The following is a 19,034-nucleotide window of genomic DNA, read 5'->3' on the forward strand; positions in this document are numbered from 1 at the left end:
ATACATTCTGATATGCCTATGATCTTTAAATCTATTAAGTGAAAAGGTACACAGTGCAGAACACTGTTATACTATTGTTTATGTAGGATATTATGGAAAATGACATGCATAGAAATTTGAATATGCATTAAAAATCTCTGGAAAGACTCACAAGAAATGTTTGTCATGGATTTCTTTTGGGGAGGAGAACCAAGTATCCAGGAGACAGTACTGGAAGGGAGACTTCAGTCTTTACCCTTATATACTTTTAGAATTTTGAACTGTAACTAATTAACTATTCAAGAAATAAAAAACACTTTTAAAAATGAAAAACATTTTGCCATAAGATGAAATGGTAAAGTCTGAAAAGAGAACAGACAGAATTCACTGTTATACACAAAAGAAATGGAGTTTTTTATTTAACAAAGTTAGGCCATAAAATACTTGTAATTTAAATCCCTTCTATATACTATATTCATGTATTTCAGGAAGAATGAAGTAAATGCTTGTTAGGAAATGTTTTTCTGTGCTTCTTTATAAAATCCTCAGTTATCTTCTCCTTTTTACACTAGGGTTATATCTGCAAATAAAGAAATAGGATTAAATAACAACTAGATAAATGATGGCATTTCTTTCACTTTTAAAGTTAAAGGGCTTTCAAAATATAGTCACATTTTTTGGCAAACAGGATGAGAATGCCAATTTTGTCCTTAGAATCAGATATTAAGCACTGACATCTTTTACTTCCATTTCTCCCTTTGATGAATATTTGGTAAAAAGAAAACATCATCAGCAACAATAAAAAATCCTGAGAAGCAGGATTAAAATCATTAATAAAAACAACCCTGATAAAAATCAGTGTGTTTTTATACTTTTTCTAGTTTTGGGAACAGCCCAAAAAAACCTTAAAGAATACCATCTGCACAAAAAAGAATAATGAATCTAAAATATAATGACCCTTTTACAAAATTTTCTCCTATAGCAATTAAAAAAAAATGTAGCTGGCAACCAGATAATCTCATGTGACCATCTATGGAAAACCAGTATTGTTGGTCAACATTTCATCAATAGTTCATACTGTCAATAATGAAGTTAAAGAATCAATCAAACTGGTTGCATAATAGATTCAAAATTATAGGACTTCTTGATTCTACCTTTAAGTAAGTTTGGGGAAATAATTATCCTCTCCGAGCAAGTATCTACATATAATATATTTTGTGAGTGTTTAGAGGTAATTATTATAAGATTTGTTGTGCCTTCAAGAATGCTAAAGATACATTAAATCAGAATTAAATTATAATAACCCACTCCTTTAAAGCCTCCCACAAAGACACTCTTTGAAATTTTCATCAAGCCTTTTGTTTTTATGCACATACCAATGAAAACTAAACAAACAGTGTGGAATTTTATTTGCCTTAATTCAAAACCCACTCTTTCATGATTCTGCTCACTGCAAAAAATCTAACAAATATATAAGCCAAATTCAGCCATCTCAGGGAACTTCTTTTGGCTGAATGTACCCATACAAATTTTAAGTACCTGTGAATTAACCACATACCTTGAGGCTATATCAAGTAAACCCAATTAAGATTTCCTCAAGTAGTAAAAACAAATACATATGTTAGAAAACAAAAAATATTCCTTAGATGATGGGACTAAGTGTCTATTTTTAAGGACAGAAAAAACAAATATTTAATCTTCTATGAATAGAACTGAATTATTTCTACATCTCTCAAAGATACATGAGAAAGCTGAAATTAAACCTTACCTAAAGAGATCATCAGCAAGAGACTCCTCTTTTGCATGTTGATTTTGTACCTGTCAAAATTAAAATAATTTCAAACATTTGCTGAAGAGTGAATGTACAGTTTATTGAACTGCTATATAGAAGATCAGTCATCTTTGGGATTTCCACATCTGGTAGGTCACCAAGTCCTGTAAGTTCTTGCCTCTACAATATCTCTCTTCCAACAGATTCACTTCATGCCAAGATTATTTCAAAAACCTTATTAGACACCTTTCTCTAGTCAGTCTCTTCTCCAAAGCTAGCCAATATATTACTACTAGTTTGCTGAGTTCTTAAACATTCTTCCCAAATGAAACTGCAGTGCTTTGAGATCAGGCCACTGGTGAAGGTGCTAGGAGGGCACTACCTACCCCACCTCAACCAGAGCAGCTCCCCAGGGGCTTGGCTCCCTTCCTCCCTACCTCAAATCAAGGGGCTAAGAAGGTGCTGCTGAATTACCTCACCCATAAAGTAATTTTAAATACAAGCTAACCAAACCCCTAAAGCAACTCCAAGAATCTGCATTTGAAAAACCCTTCAATGACTTCCCCCACCCACCAAAGAAAACACAAGCTCTTGAAGTCTGACCCTTAAAGTGTGCAAGGTTCTTCATAATTGGCTCCCCTCTATTTTCCCAATCACCCTTCACCCTCCTCTTCATGGACCCTATTTTCCAGTTAAAATCAAATCACACACAAAAAGCAAAAGACAAAACAAACAAAAAGAATCCCCTCCTAATAAATATCCTGAAACCCTCTCTGCTTTTTATCATGCTTCTCCCTCTGTCCAGAATGTTACTTCCTTTTTTCTCCTCTTCCTTCATCTGTCTTTCAAAGCGCATTCATTCAATAATTACCTAGCATCTACTATGTGTCAAAGAATATGTTCTTCACTTCTTTAACGAAGACTTTCTGATTCCCTTCATTTAAAAATAATGTCTGCGATTTCCTGTGGGTCTGCGGACAAAACGAGAAGATGGTGGCGCTGGGGGAACCTGTGTGGCTGGAGAGAGATACACGTAGAGCAATTGAATTGTTGGAAAAACTACAAAGGAGTGGAGAAGTACCACCACAAAAACTTCAGGCTTTACAAAGAGTCCTTCAAAGTGAGTTCTGCAATGCTGTAAGAGGGATATGAACACGTCTATGAAACGGTGGACATCAGTAGCAGTCCTGAAGTGAGAGCTAATGCAACTGCAAAGGCTACAGTTGCTGCATTTGCTGCCAGTGAAGGACATTCTCAGCCTCCAGTGGTTGAGCTACCAAAAACAGAAGAGGGCCTTGGATTCAATATTATGAGAGGGGAAGAACAAAACTTTTCAATCTATATAGCTCGAATAATTCCAGGTGGTATTGCTGATAGACATGGGGCCTCAAATGATGAGACCAACTCCTTTTCTGTTAACGGAGTGAGCACTGAAGGAGAACATCATGAAAAAGCTGTAAAGGTTAAATTAGTAGTTACAATATACACCCAAAGTCTTAGAAGAAATGGAGTCATGATTTGAAAAAATGAGATCAGCAAAACGCAGGCAACAGACATAATGCAGTTCAAAACTTTATATTCCATTTTGCTTTTAGCTAGAGAAGGTTTACTTGTGACCTACTGGGCCGCAATGTCAATAATTGTAAAAAACAAAAACTTCTCATGAAATTCTCCTTGCTATTTTATAAATACATATTTTAACATCATGTATGGCTCCAGAGATAAAAAACTTTTTTCTGACAAGATTAAGTAAAAGGTGATGAAAGCAATTCTGTCCTGCTGTTTTTACAGGACTTTTTCAAAAGTAGATTTTGCCATAAAATTGTTATAGATTTTTAAAAATGCTTTTTTAATATTAAAATATACTTTTACACTCAATCTCTTTTAAAAAAAGTTTTCTTCATTTGGCTGCTTATTTAAAAATAACAATTCTCCAATTCCTTTTTTTGCTTATTCTGTATTTTTTTTACCTGTAAGATTTCTTTACAGTTCTCTGAGAAATTAACAATACAGTCTCAGTTATTACACTGTCAATGTTAACATCACTGCTGCATTTTGTACTTTTCAAAGCATGTAATATATCTAATGAATGATAAATCATAACTAAGCACAGTGGAAGTTCTTTACTTTTATTTAAACATAATGTATAATGAATATTCATTTGTACTGATTTATAAAAGTAAGTTTTTAAACACTGAACAATCATTGCTAAAATGTGTCCTTTCATAATATTTGAGCAGTGATGTAAGAAGATGTAATTTGATTGTTAGCGTTCCTGATTACATCCTTTTCTATCTATTTATATTCAATAATATATCATAAATTACAAGTGCAAAAAACAGGTTCAAATTTCATCTTTTACAATTTTTTTAATGCTGTTTATTTTTATTTAAATATATTTCTTACATTTTATTTCTTTCATTCCTAGAGATGAGCCAGTTAGTTTGTAGTGGGAAATACCAGAAGCAAAGGTTATACCTTTAACTTCACTAGCCTTGGGAGTTACACACTCTTTACCAGTCCAATTTAAATGTGCGCTTTTAAATAGGAAGAAGAGAGAAGGACATATTCAAGATGTACAGAAAGTATGAGGGGGACATATTCATAAGAATCTGCAGACTCCTTGTCAAAATGTGCAGGAACTAATTTATATTAAAAATACTGGATTTAGAGAATGTGATCTTTGTTTACAATTCAAATTATGAAGGGAATTTTGAAAGGTTTCGTTATTTCACTTGTCCACTGGATATCACTGTTTTACCGAAAGGCAGGTGTATGACTGTGACTGAACTCCTTTTTCAAGGCTGAAATTAGAGTTGAGGTTCATTTTTAGTCAGATCTTTCAGAACTTATAGGAGAATTTGTACATTAAAAAAAAAAAAATTAACAACTGACAGATCCTGAAAAGAAGATAATGGATTGGAAGATAAGGGAAAATGGAATTTGACATAATTATCTATCCTTCATAAAAAGTGGGCATTTTGTAACATTCCTTCAGGAAGACTAGAAATGTACACCTTTTCTGCATGTTTGTGAGCACCATGAGTCTTAAAAGATTATTCCAGTTTTCAGAGATTTTCAGAGTAAGAAGTCTGTCAGCATTGTTATTTATCATTTAGGCACTGAACACTGGATTGCATGGTTGAATACATCTTTAGTCCACTAAAAAATGTGCTTGTTATTGATAGGATCATGTTGTAAATCGTATATTTTCAAAATTAATTGATGTTTTTAAAATGTTGAGACCAAAGTAGAATTATGGACTTATTTTATTTAATTGTAAAATTATTAAAGGTATTTGTTACAGAGATTTCTATATATTAAGATTTCTATATATTAAGATTTCTATATATTGGTGCATATAAAAACAGTAATATTATTGTAATGCTTGTATTCTTGCATTACAGGGTAATGAAGCCCTGAAGAAATCTTATTTAGTATAGCTACAGCTGCAGTAGTTTTTAAGGGCATGTCAACATTTCATTATAAATTATAGTTTCCTGGTTCAGTATCTCAGCAGTTTCAGAACTTTCAGCCAAGTTAAATCTTTTTTTGGTGTTGAAATTTAGTAAATTGAGTAAGTTATTTTTTTTCCTTCTATAGTAATCCACAATCTGTTCTTTGTGTAGTTTGGCCCCTATTTATAGTTCTTGAAATTAGGATAGCTTAAAGGAGCCAAATACAGTAGTTTTACTTGCTATTGTTGAGCATGAGTAGCAGTACTTTTCATTAATGCAGTTTTCATAGTGTATCTCAGAATTTTAAGTCTTGATTATAGAAAAATTCAGTTATTCAGTGGCAAAGATATACAGTAGTGGTCTAGTATAGGGGAAAATGAAGGCAGTTTTGGTCTTAGAAATGGATGATTCATGAACATAACTAGGCATATAGTAAGTATATAATAGGTGTTTGATTTATAAAGTTACAAATATAAATTGTCCCCCCTTCTCAACTTTCTTTTATTTTTTTTGATATTTCAAAATGAGGTGACTCAGTGGTTTTCAAACTTGGATACATAATAGAATACCCTGCAGAGCGTTAAAAATTATTGATACCTGGGTCCCATCCCACACCAACTAAATGAAAATATCTCGGAGTAGAGCCCTGACATTTATTTTTATTAGTCTTTCCAGGTGGTTCTAATGGATATGTAGGGTTGAAAACCTCTAGTTTCCCCCTTTATAAAATATTCTAATTACACTGGACTCTGTTTGGAAGTATTAGAGTAATTCAAATTGCAGCTATGTAATGAATGATTATATTACTTAGTAATTTTTTTAGGATTAAAAGGTACAGATATTCCTCACCTGGGAATAATTACAGTCTACCTTAATTTTTTATTTTAAAAGAAAATCTGCCAATGGATTAAATGTAAAATCTTAATGTCTGGCACCCTTCTGCTCCCCTCACCTTTAAAACTTACAAAAATAAATATATAAAAGCATGTTTAAAAATGCAGACATTAGAAATAGTATCATTGGTAATTATCTACTTTCTTATATGGCCATTGCATCTGATGGTGTAATACTAGAGTATAGTGGCCTAATTCTTTGGGGTTTGATGATTCAGATGTGCTTTTTAAAAAATAATTTTCCTTCTCCTTTAAATTTTTAAGTCATTTTGCCCAAATACTTTGTTTACAATTAAAATGGATGCCACAGCATTTAATAGAAGAAATGGTTATGACTTCCCTGAAAAGAATGTCTGCATGACTTGGAGTAGATTTAAGAGAATACATGTGAATATTTTATGGGGAAAGATCATTGACATATCAAGGACTTTGATAATTGTATTTCCTGAATAATTGTATGTTTATGAGTTTTCTAAAAAATAATAATGTCTGCTATGAAGAACTCCCACAAAACTTCAGCTGCAGAATTCCTAGGATATGTTTTACTTTCTACCTTCTATTATAATTATTTCTAATTTACTTATCATATTCTCACTAAAAGACTGTTAAGTTCCTTGTATTCAGATACTATTTATTTTTACTGTTAATATTTATATTTGTGTACTTACTATGTACCAAATACTATCTTAAACTCTTTACAAAAGATCTCATTTAATCTTCAAGTAACGCCACTACCTACAATTACACTATCATCCCAGTTTTAACCAATGAGGGAACAGAGCCTTAGAGAGGTTTAGTAACTCATAGAAAATCAAAAGGCTCTCAGATAGAAGAGCTGGGATCTGACCCAGGTCTACATGAATATGAGCACCATCTCCTAGTCTGCCACCCTGCTTCTGAGTCTTTGGAAAGGGCCTAAAACAGTGCCTTACACAGATTCAATCTTAGAATGATTTTATGTTTACATAGTGAGAAGTCAAAATGAAATGAAATCTTTTCTTTTTACATTTCCTAATAGATATAACAAAATGTAAATGGGAAAGCAGATTCATAAAGCAATTGTCAAAACACAGTTGCTGGCATCATTATCCTATATATTGTTAGAGGCTTCCTAGCAGGGGACACTGATTTTAAAATTATAGCAGAGGAAAGAAAATCAGTGAGGAACAATCAGTTTTGTTTCATATATTTAGTAAGATACCACATTAAGTGGTATTAAGAAATAGAAATCCTCATTTACTGGCATTTTTAAGGGGTTTGGTAGAAGCACTAACAAATAATCTTTCAAAATTCAAATTGGGTTGGGCAGACTTTAAAGAATTGCCATGTTTGATTCAAAGAATGAAAATGTCCTAATATAAGGATATTTAAGAAACTGATCAAGTGATTATAAGAACAGACTGGTCCATAGAAGCAGACAAAGAAGGGTTGAAAAGGAACAAAAGGCAGGGAATATAGAAGAAGTGTGGCTGGGGCAAACCTAGGGAAATGGGGTATCAATACAGCAGTGGCAGTACTTTTATGTATATAAGCAGCAGCCATGCAGCAGAAGAAAGCCAAGTCTATTATCTTCAAGAATAAATCCTACCATGAGCATTTAAAATTCTTCCAACAAAAAGATTTGGAGGAATAAATCCAGAACACAGGCTTGCTCTCTCCTAACTCCAAAAATCAACAACAACAACAAAAACCTAGTAGTTGATCATAATTCTCTCCATCTCTCCCTCATCAAAAAACAAACAAAACCCAACAGTTGTAATTAATCAAAGTATAACCCCATGCCACAGAGTTCAAAAAGGTGGCTGTGCAAAACTGAGCCCTGCCTTGATCAAGATGGTGGAGTGAGATTCTTAGAACTCTTGTTTCCCCACAGAAGTTTTGAACATCCCAGCCAGAACTGGCAGGAACATCTTTCACAATGCTCTAGAAAACAGTTAAAGAACTGCAATAACAGGGCCGAACCAAGAAAAAGGCTACCTAAAAGCAGTAGAATTTCATGGCGCCCTGGCTGGCCCTCCCCCACCCTTCACCAGCTCAGTGTGGAGCCAGCGGGTGCTCCCAGTGCAGATCCTTGGTTCTGGTATGGAGGGAGCCGAGTAACCCTCCTGCACATCTTGGGAGCATGTATGTCTGGCCCAGTCTCTCTGGTGGTGGCCTGAGGGACTCACTGTCCCAAAACTTGCCTTGTGTATAGAAGGCAACACATGAATCTCTTCTACAGAATGCTGTGGGAGACAAGCAAGTGGCTGCCTGGAGCAAGGGATTGCTGGCTATAGGACATACATCCAGGACAGTGAGGAAAAGGAAGAAGGGACATTCAGAATGGTGTAAACTGGGGAATTCCTAGGGCCGTAAGACCATACCCAAGACAAGAAGCATGCACAAAAAGGATTAGGGAAGTCTCCAAATTCATTGTATGGATAAGCCCTGAAGGAGAGCCCTCCCACAGGTCAATCTGCAAAGACTTAGAAAGGTGTTTTCTTTTTTTCCTTCTTTTTTACTATAATTATTTTTTTTAGTTAGCTCCTGGCATTCAAGGAAAGCTCTATCACAACAATAAACAGATACAAGTTGAAAGAACAGATGCCCCAGTATCTAAATTCCAGTGATAACACATTAAGATATCAAAATGTCCAGATTTCAACAAAAGATTATAAAACATACAAAGAAACAGGAAGTGATGGCCCAAGCAAAGAAGATTAAAGCATTAAAAATCACCAAAGAGGAGGATCAGACCTGAGACATACCAGACACAGACTTTCAAAAAAATAGTCTTAAATATTCTTAAAGAGCTAAAGGAAAATATGGACAATGAACTAAAGGAAATCAGGAAAATGTGAGATGAACACAAAGAGGATATCAATAGAGAGATGGAAATTATGAAAAGGAACCAAACAGAGCTGAAGAACATAGTAACAGAAATTAAAAATTACCTACAAGGGTTCAAAAGCAGATTGGAGCTGGCAGAAGAAAAGATCAGTGAACTTGAAGATAAAACAATCAAAATCATTTAGTCTGAGGTGAAAAAAGAATTAAGAAAAGTGAACAGAGCCTGAGGAACCTGTGGGATACCATCAAGAATACCAACATATGCACTGTGAGAATCCCAGAAGGAGAAGAAAGAGAGAAGGGGGTAGAGACAATATTCAAAGAAATAGTGGCTGGAAACTTCCCACATTTTACAAAAGACATCAATATACATATCCAACATGCTCAACAAACTCCAACAGAGTAAACTCAAATAGTCCCACACCATTTATAGGATTTGTATTATCTCTGTAACTGTCCTGTAAGTTTGAAAATATTTCAAAATAAAAAGTTTTTTAAAAAAGGTGTTTGTGTAAAGAACCAAAAGATTTGATATGACTATCATTCTTAATACTGCCACTACCTGTTAAAAGGTGCTGCAGAACTGACCAAGACCTGAGAATTCTTACTAATACCCCAAATTTGGGAAAAAATCAGCCTGAGCAGGGAAGAGAAAACAACTGCTAACAGGCTGCTGGGAAGGGACTAATGTGGCAGGGAGCAGAGTAAGTGGGACTGACGGTGACCAAAAGCAAAGGCTCCAGGGAATCCAGGATAAATTGAGGTAAAAAACCTAAAATGCTGGGTTATTGTCTTTCAGGGTTAGGATATACTCTCTGGTACTGGAAGAGCTTAGTCATATCCCAGGAGAGAGCTAGCCAGGCTTTTCAATAAAAACTGCACATAGCTCCAGATGACCCTTTCATTTCCCGATTCAATGTCTTCAGGCCACAGAAACTAGATGGAACATGCAATGCACCTTTGCTGCTTTAAGCATGTTTCCAAGCTGACTGTAAGGCACAGGGTAATTCTGTTCTTTATGGGCAAGCAAAGAGGATTAAAAATAGTTTTGAGTATACTCAATTATTGCCTCACATACTTGCTTTAAAACCTAATCTCTGCATAAATTGGTATTAGATGCTTGATACAGCAACACAATGTCTCGACAGGGCATCCCACTTTAAATAGCTGCAAGATGAAAGAAAACAGCAAAGCTACTCTACATACTAAAGCAAAAACAACCAACCAACCAACCAAAAATAAAAACACAAAGGGGAGACATTGGAACAGAACATACAAAAAGAAAGATGAAGAAATCTGTATGCAAGAACTAATAACCCAAAGAATAAAACATGAATAAAATTAATAAGAATGTGAAAGTAATGGAACAAAAAGGTTAGATGATTTAAAAAAACCACAGTACAATGAAGTGAAAAGGGAATGAATGCCAGGTAAACAAACTAAGAACCATAATAACATCATTTCAGATTTAAATAAATTTAAAATAGTAGCGTTAGACAGCATTGAGTATTATAAAGGCTTTATAAGCATTATCTTATTTAATCCTCACAATAATCCTATAAAATAGAGATGATATTATTTTTCCCATTCTGAACAAAAGGAAACAGAGGTATAAAGAAGTTAGGTAATCTGCCCAAGGTCACGTAGCTGATGAGGAATAGAACAGACACAACTGAAATTTGAATTTTTGACTAGTGAAAGGGCTTAAGAAAACTACAGTGAATGCAGAAGAAATAGATGCAGAAGGCAGAGAAGATCCAACATAAGTATAGTTAGTTCTTAACTACATGTAGAGAGCCAGCAAATATAAAAAATGGTTTTTAAAGATGCAATAGTAGAAAAGTTCCAAGAAATAACGAATTACATCTACTGTTACAGGAAAAACTAATGGAGAATAATCAACACTCCACTGTGATTAAAAAATCACAATACAATAATATTCTGATTATTATTGACTTTCCTTCCCTTCCCACTCTGTCCACTCTGTCCCTGCCTTTTACCCCTTCTCAATAAAGAGAAATCTAGAATGTTATTCACTGAATGGTATAACTGGTCATTTATGGGCTGTAGGATATATTTTTAAACTTTTTTTTTTTTGCCATAATTATTTGGAATGCACATTTATCAAACAATAAAGCTAATTATTCTTTAAAAAAAGTAAAGAAGGATGAGACTTCCATTCTTCTGTTTTTTGACTATAAAAAACGTGAGTGATCTTCTTAACAAACCTACTTCTTGATTAAAAGAAAATTCTTTTTAAATGAACTGCTGAAGAATACACTAAATCCACAATAACACAAAATAAGGAATCCTGAAAGGCTAGCAAGTGGTAACCAAAGCCAGCTTTTGCACTGTGGATATCTGCAAACATGGAGAACCTGGGCTCTGTTTTGATGTTTACATGGAGTGTGAGTGATATGAAAAGAAAACACAAGATGGGGAATCTAAGACCCCAACACCAAAGGCTAATAGAGAAATAAACCCTACAATGCAGAAGGATATAGCAAATAAACTTGCCTGTCTTGACCCTGGCACTGAGTGAAGGAAAGAAATAAAAATCTCACTTGAAGTATATACCCACAAGCTGGCTTTCATTCAGGCTTACGGTCCAAATGCATACCAACTACCCATGATCCAAAAAAATCCAAAGCAGAGAATTTCATTTAAAGTCTCATGCTGGTGGAATAAGACTGGTAGCTAAAAATTCATCTTTTCTGGAGGAATTAAACTTGAACTTAGGACTCAAGGAATTAAGAGATCAAGTTCCAAGGAAAATAAACAGCTTAATATTCAAAAATCGAAAATATATACTTGGAAACAAGGCACCATAGAATAGAATTAGTAGAAACAAATCTACAAAGACTTTAGGTTTTGATATTGGAGTAGGCTGTATAGTCCCATACCCCTCACCAACTTATGTCCACCTGAAACCTCAGGATGTGAACTTAGTTGGAGACAGGATTTTTACAGAAGTAATTAAGATGAAATTGTACTGGATTGGAGGGAGGGGGACCTCAATCCAACGACTGGTGTGCTTGTAAGAAGAGAACACACAGATACACACACAGAAGAAGGCCACATGAAGATGGAGGCAGAGACTGAAGTTATACTGTCACAAGCCAAAGAATACCTGGGATCACCAGAAACTGGAAGGGGTAACAAAGTGTTCTTCTATAGAACCTTAAGACGGAGCACAGTGCTAATAACATCTTGATTTTGGACTTCCAGCCTCCAGAATTATGAGAGAAGTTTCTGTTGTTTTTAAGCCACCCAGTTTGTGGTACGGTAGCCTTAGGAAACTAATACAGGCATTATTAGGCAAATTTAAAAAAGTAACTTTAATATGTCTAAAGACATAAAAGAGGAACTTAAAAACCATCAAGAAATGTTCAAACAAGAAGATACAAAACAAAACAGACTTCTAGAAATAAAACACTATAACAGGATTGAATTTAAAACTCAATGGATGGATGGAATATCAAACAATTAGGCAGGGTTGAAAACAGAAGTAGTAAACTAGAAGAAAATCTGAAGAAATTACCAAGAATACAATCCAGAAAAACAAAGAGATGAAATTTATAGAAGAGCAGTTAAGACACATGGAGGAGAAAGAGAGGTTTAACTTGTCAAATTCAAGTTCCAGAAGGAGATACTAGAGAACACAGGAAAAAACATATTCAAGAAAATTATGACTGAGAAATCTGAGGAATTTTTGAAAGACATTTCCCAGTTTTAGACAGCCCAGTCTATTTATATACTGTTTCACTCATATATCTGTATTGTCCTTCATATAACTGCATGCCCATCTTTTAACTGTTATCCTTTTCTTTCCTTTTCAATTATTGTAGTTAAAGTTTTTATTTTTCCTTTGTATCAGGAGGTAAACTTAACTCAATCATTTAGTTATATATATTGATTAACAAAATAAATCAAGAGTTCCCTTAAAGAGGTATTACAGAATGGTACCAATTAATTTTAATGCTCTGTAACTCAGGAATTTTCTTGAATGATCTTAGGTCATTTATCTTAAGTTTGGTTTTAATAATAATTTGCTCTAAGAAAATCACAAGGGATCAAAATGCAAATCAAACAAGTTTCTGAGCCTCACTTCCTACTAACCTCCATTTCCTGCCTTAACCACTCTTCTAATTCTGTATTCTTTCGAGCATGATGAGCTATTAGATCTGATCCACCTATGATGTGTGGAAGTTTTCCAGCTCCAGGAAATGTGACCTGTTAAATAATAAAAGTAAAGAGGTTAAACATATTAATATAAATGACCAATTTTTAAAAAGCAGAGACTGAACCATACATAAGTGTCAAAGATGATTATATCCTATAGATGAAAATGAGTTTAACTGAGTTGCTAGCCCACCTGTTTATTGCCCTTATCTTTTCTAACTTTAGCTATACTACATTTAGATATGCCACTGGGACTTATGTACTAGAAAGAATTAAGTTTTCACTTTGGAGTTTTTATCCAAAAAATGGCCTTAGCTTATCACCCACAATTAAAGCAACTCAGTGTGAACACACATCCTATAATTTAAAGCATTCTATTTTGTTTTAGAGATTCAAAGTTTAAGGCTTCCTAGTATTCATTAAAATGTAAATCTTTTCAAAACTTTCCAGTTTATAAATCTCTAGCAAGAAACAATAAGATTTTGTAACACAATATTGAACCTGAAGTAACCATGCTATAAGAACCCCCAGCTAATCATGTGTCAGCTATGGGGTAGGAAAGAATAAATGGTGTTAAACAAAAGGTATGCTGATGCCATATGTAAGTGGGAGATATTTTCATCTTCTACATTAAGTAGAAGAAATTCTTCCTGTCAAATCAAGATCAGAACTCTTTAGACACTCGTAGTAGACAGAAAACTAATTTAACTGAGAAAATGTTAAGAGCAAAAGCCCACATCAGAGAGAGAAAGCTACAACACTTCTTAATACAGCAAAACCATATGGGTCATGTTATAGAGAAAAGCAGTCTTCCACAGAAATCATTTTTTAAATCATTGCTGTACTCTGATCAAATGCATAAACAAACAATAACTGAAAATGTTTATGCCTACTATCACTTAGTAGTAGGCCTGATACAAGAAGCAGATATCCCAGAATATATCACAAAAGGATAAACAAAAGAATACAGACTGGATCAGAACCATTCTTTTAACCATACTGAAGAACTCAGATCTAATGACAATGCTCAGTGTATACATTTATATTTTGTTTTATTTATACGTGTGTAGTAAAAAAAAAAAAAGCCTACAGTTTTTATTATTGGATGTGCTCAGTTCTTTTCAACAAATTTGCTATCTTCATAAAGTCTTGAAGAAAGAAACCCCTCAGGTAGTTTACAAATCAATATTAGAACTGGGGGGACCCCATCATTACAGCTGAAAATCTGGTGCTTAAGGTGGGGAAAACCAGGTGAAAAGCACCCTTCAATGGGTTTAATGAAGTTTGTATCATTCTGGGGGTTCAATATGCTCATGAACTATCAGTTCATGTCTTTCTTAGTGTAATTTTTTAACCGTTTTAAACAGAAGAAATATCATCAGCTTTCAACATAAATGGCTTTTGTAACTACTAAGTATTAATAGTATTTCTAAAAACATTTCAAACACTGACCTCTTGTGATACAGTTAAAGAAATACCTACCTTTTTGAATTTCTTGAAATTCTTTAGCTGACCATAATCATCATTTATGATGGCTGGATTTCTGGAGGTAGAGTTATTAACTACTAGCGATCTAAATTCTGTCAGTAATACTTTCCTTGGAAGCATCTCACCATCACCCTGAAGTTCATCATTCTTAAATAGGGTAAAAATGGATAGAAAAGATGGATAGGTCATCCACTATACTTAAGCTTTCTTGGATTCTCAATAGTTTGTATTTTTAATTATTTTTTATACCTCCAAAAGTGAATCATTAATTTTGAACAAACTACCTCTTTAACAGACAAGTGATATTTTCTATTCCAGATAAGAACCTAATAAGTTAAGATTTATCTAAATAGTTAATAAATCAGTCTGAAGATTCCTTCCTGTTATCATTCAATTGCTGGATGAGATTTATTGCTTTATGCCATCTACTATTAATTTTCTAGTTTCTAACATTTCTACAGCTGCTCAAGGTTATTAACAGGTTTATGATAAAGCTGTCAGAGAAAGAAGAAAGAAAGGAAAAGTCAAAAAAAAAAAAAAAAAGTTCATTTCATAGTGACAGAATTTAACCAAAACCTCTAGGAAAATAACAATAGCCAAAATAGCCTAATACTTCTTTACTCTGCTTTAGAGTTCACAAATATTTCACATCCATTACTCTACTTGATAAACAACTCTGTTAGAAAAGTATCAACCTCGTTTTAAAAACAAAGGACTTGAGGTTCATAAATGTAAAAATGACTTGTTCAACATCACATAATCCATAGAGTAAGTAACAAAGCAGGGACTTAAACCCAGGCTTCTCTACACACTCCTTTTACTCTATCATGGTTATAAGATGATCTATCCATTTCCAGAGGAGGTACGGTCATTAAATAGACCAAAACTATAGAAAGAGATACAGTTAATCCTAAAAATGTAAATCTACAGAAATTGTTGAGATGAAGGCCCATAATCAAATTGTTATAAAAATTAAATAAAATAAATAAAAATTTCCTCACAGACAGTTCTTTTGTTGACCATAGAGATTCTTTCTTGAGCTCACATTTCTTGCCAATTTCATCTTCCTGCTAAAAAAATAAAAAATATTGTTCATAGTATATTTTGGTACCTTTCTGAAAACCTTAGAAATATTGACAGTCTTTGATCCATTGATTTGACTATCCAGTATCTTTCCTAAAGAACAAATCAGGCTCTATAGGGGCAGCATAATCAAATAATGTTAGAAGGCTCTCTATTTTTACAACTTAAAGAAAATAGATATGTGCCAACCAAGTGATCACCCTAATTATCAGTCTCAAAGGAATATAGTAATACAGGGTTATTCATTTCTATTTCATGAATTCCCACTAATAGAGGCTCAATACGTTAAAAATGAAGTGTTGTTCTTTGTTTCTAACAGTTAAAGCACGAACCGAGCAGAGGGATACACGTCTAGACAATGTGGGGCAACACATGTTTCTTATGTTCCCCACAGTGAATGGGGCATACAAGGGCATTGTTGTTGGCTCTATTTTGTAGGAATTTTTAAGACTGCATGCTGTTGCTTTGTCATTAAAATAACCAGCAGTGATAAGGTGGCTCTTACTGAGGTGTCAATAAATGTAGTAAAATAAATTAATATGGTAACAATTTATAAAGAAAAAAATATATCAGATATAAGAATAAAAATGTATGCAGAAAGAGACACTATAGTATAATTTATAAGAGCAAAGAATTGGAAGCAATCTAAATTCACATAAGTCATAAATTTAAAGGATACGTAACAATATGGGAAAATGATCATAATATAAGTAAATAAAAAATAGCATTAACAATACAAATTAAAATTTTAAAAAGAAAATAAAATATTAATTATGGTTATCTATAGAAGTAGAAGTAGAATTATCACATCAACTAACTGTTGGTGTGTTTTTTAATGAAAATTTCCAAATTTCTGTATGATCATGTATACCTTTTATAATCAAAAAGGAAAACAAATATTCTAAAAGGGTTCTATCTAAATTTACATATAGGATCAAATCTTCATGCTTAATTCAAGGGAAAAGAAATAAGAGTTACTACAACTGTTCAAGATATTTGTCTACAATAAAACTAGAAACTGCCTTGTATTCAACCATATTATACTTCATAGTCATATATCCAGACCATGTTCTATCCAAAACAGTATTATATAGATGGCCTTCTATACTTCCAGTAAAAACTACAGCCCCTTGGAGGTATTGGGAGAAATACCATCTTACATCAAATTTTTCAACAATACAGCAATAAAAATTCACAGAAGTTAAAAAAGAAAAAAGCTGGAAAGAAAAGGCAGAAAGACATTTGTGCTTGCTTAGGGACTAAAGAGAATTTTTTCAGGTTTATCTAAGATTAAAAATTAATATTCCAAGCCTACTTAAACGGAGTACTTTTCATATACACTATCCACAGGAAGTCGTCATCACAATCAGATATTTTATACAGTTCCATCACCCTTGCCTCCTTCCCATCCTGCACTTCTCAAGTATTTCCTATCTTAGAGAATTAAAAGCTTGGGAACTATCCCATACCCTTTGTTCTCTCATTTCCTGTACTGAATCAATCACCAAGTTCTAGGTATTCTACCTCCTAAAGGTCTTATCAAACTTATCTTCTCAGACTGCCTTTGATTTTAGCAAGCCCAATGCCTGGAATAACTGAACACATGAATGAATGACATTTTGAGAAAGCTGACAGAAGTCGAGAGAGAAGGAACTCAGAATTCTCTACTACATAAACAGCACAGAAGACCTGTGTTTTTGTCCCAGTTGTTGATACCTAGCAACCTTGGCAAGTTACTTAACATCTCCCACTGTCAGTTTCCTCATATAATAATGGGAATAGTGCTACTTCTTTGCAAGGTTGCTATTATATAAAATGATAGCATCCAAGAAGTGGTAGCTATTACAATGGGGCACTAGAACATGCTTTAGTTATTAGAGGAGAAACCTTAAGAGTTGAGTAAGAGATATTTTGTACATATAGCATGCACATGCTGTTAAGGAGAGGAATGTTAACAAGGATGCTGAGCCATGTTGGTATTGTATGGAGACTGAGAAATTGAAAGTAAGGACAAAATTCCCATTGAAAGAAAAAACACTTTTGTAACTAGTCTTCTTACTAAAAACATAATACTGGAATACAGTGATTTAAATTTTACTATATCCTAAAGTACATCACAATCAAATACTATTCACTGTCCAAAGCCTACTATAGCCTGTTTAATTTGTAATGCATTTTTTTTAATTTAGATTGTCATGAATGCTGAAATAGCAAAATAAAGATAATAGAAACCATGCTAAAGAATCATCAAGCAAAATAAAATAATTATATTCCTTTATACCATTACATAACTTGGATATTAAATGAAAGGTCTTTTCTGGTCTATAAAAGATAATCTAATGGCTCCTATGTCACTGGCACATAGTACTCAGCTCTTGTCTTTCCTAGCCTGGTTCTATCACCCAGTTCCTTGGATGACATGAGTTCTGGGAAAATGTGCTGTGGAAGTAAGGATTTAGGAAGATTAATTAGCAGTCATATAGGATGGACCAAAGAGTTCTGTGACTAACTAAAACCATGACCATTTCTAAACAAGTACTGGTTACAGTAAGCAGTGAACCAATCTACAATAGAATTTAAGGAAAAGAGAAAAAAAAAATCTATAAAAGAAGGATAAAGTAAGTAATCAGACAAGATTATTAGAGAAATAAAATAAAAACATATCAACAAAAATCAGAAATAAATACAGGAGGAAAGGATACCACAAGGGAAACAGGTTTTCAAAGATGTGGCCAAAATAATATATACATAGGGCTTAACTTTCTAAAGACTACACACTTAAAATAGTAAGTAGCCTGAACACAGCTACTGGAACAGTTTGGAGTGAAGGGGACAATGTGAATTCATAACACAAGAAGAATAATTATATCTCTATAAAGAGATGTAAATTTATTAAATTTAGCAAATCATCCCTTGGATTTCACCAAATGTTACATTAAACTAACTTATTTAGCTCTCTAATATAGTGGAAGTTGTTAGAGAAGTCACAGGATATATAAATCACTTGGTTCAATTAATCTTTTCTGTAAAATGATAGCTAATCTCAAATCCTTGATAATACTGGGTACTCTGTCTCAGGAGTTCAAACTAACTGCAAACTGAAATCAGATTTCTAGTTGCCTATTCAATATCCATTCTCTTTCTTCCTTAATGTAACTAATTTTGTTAGGGATAGTAATGTGCCCAGTTTAAAATACATTTCCCAGCATCTCTTGCAGACTGAGGGTCGGGGGTTAGGGGATGGGGTAGCCCATGATCAAATTCAGGCCAATGGGATATATGCGAAAGTTATTAAATGAGGTTCCTGAGAAAGCATCTTAGAAAGTGGGAAGGAACTCGGCCCTTTACCCA

General features: G+C 33.7%; 1 protein-coding gene and 1 pseudogene across 3 annotated transcripts in view; one reads left to right on the forward strand and one right to left on the reverse strand.

The window, feature by feature from the left end:
• Positions 1-369: 369 nt before the first annotated feature.
• Positions 370-19,034, reverse strand: part of NBN (nibrin) — a 46,890-nt gene continuing 28,225 nt past the window's right edge. For 2 of the 3 annotated variants that reach the window (XM_037802776.1, XM_037802778.1), the window contains 5 exons: positions 15,602-15,670; positions 14,595-14,747; positions 13,050-13,163; positions 1,748-1,797; positions 370-559 (listed from right to left, as the gene is read on the reverse strand). In XM_037802776.1, the coding sequence (XP_037658704.1) occupies positions 529-559; positions 1,748-1,797; positions 13,050-13,163; positions 14,595-14,747; positions 15,602-15,670 (417 nt within the window). In that variant the 3' untranslated portion in view covers positions 370-528. The remainder of the gene's footprint in view (positions 560-1,747; positions 1,798-13,049; positions 13,164-14,594; positions 14,748-15,601; positions 15,671-19,034) is intronic. The other variant, XM_037802777.1, reaches the window with a different exon arrangement.
• LOC119509003 lies at positions 2,741-3,418 on the forward strand (annotated as a pseudogene).

This window comes from Choloepus didactylus, chromosome 14 (genome assembly GCF_015220235.1).
Source record: "Choloepus didactylus isolate mChoDid1 chromosome 14, mChoDid1.pri, whole genome shotgun sequence".
Lineage (NCBI taxonomy): Eukaryota > Metazoa > Chordata > Mammalia > Pilosa > Megalonychidae > Choloepus > Choloepus didactylus.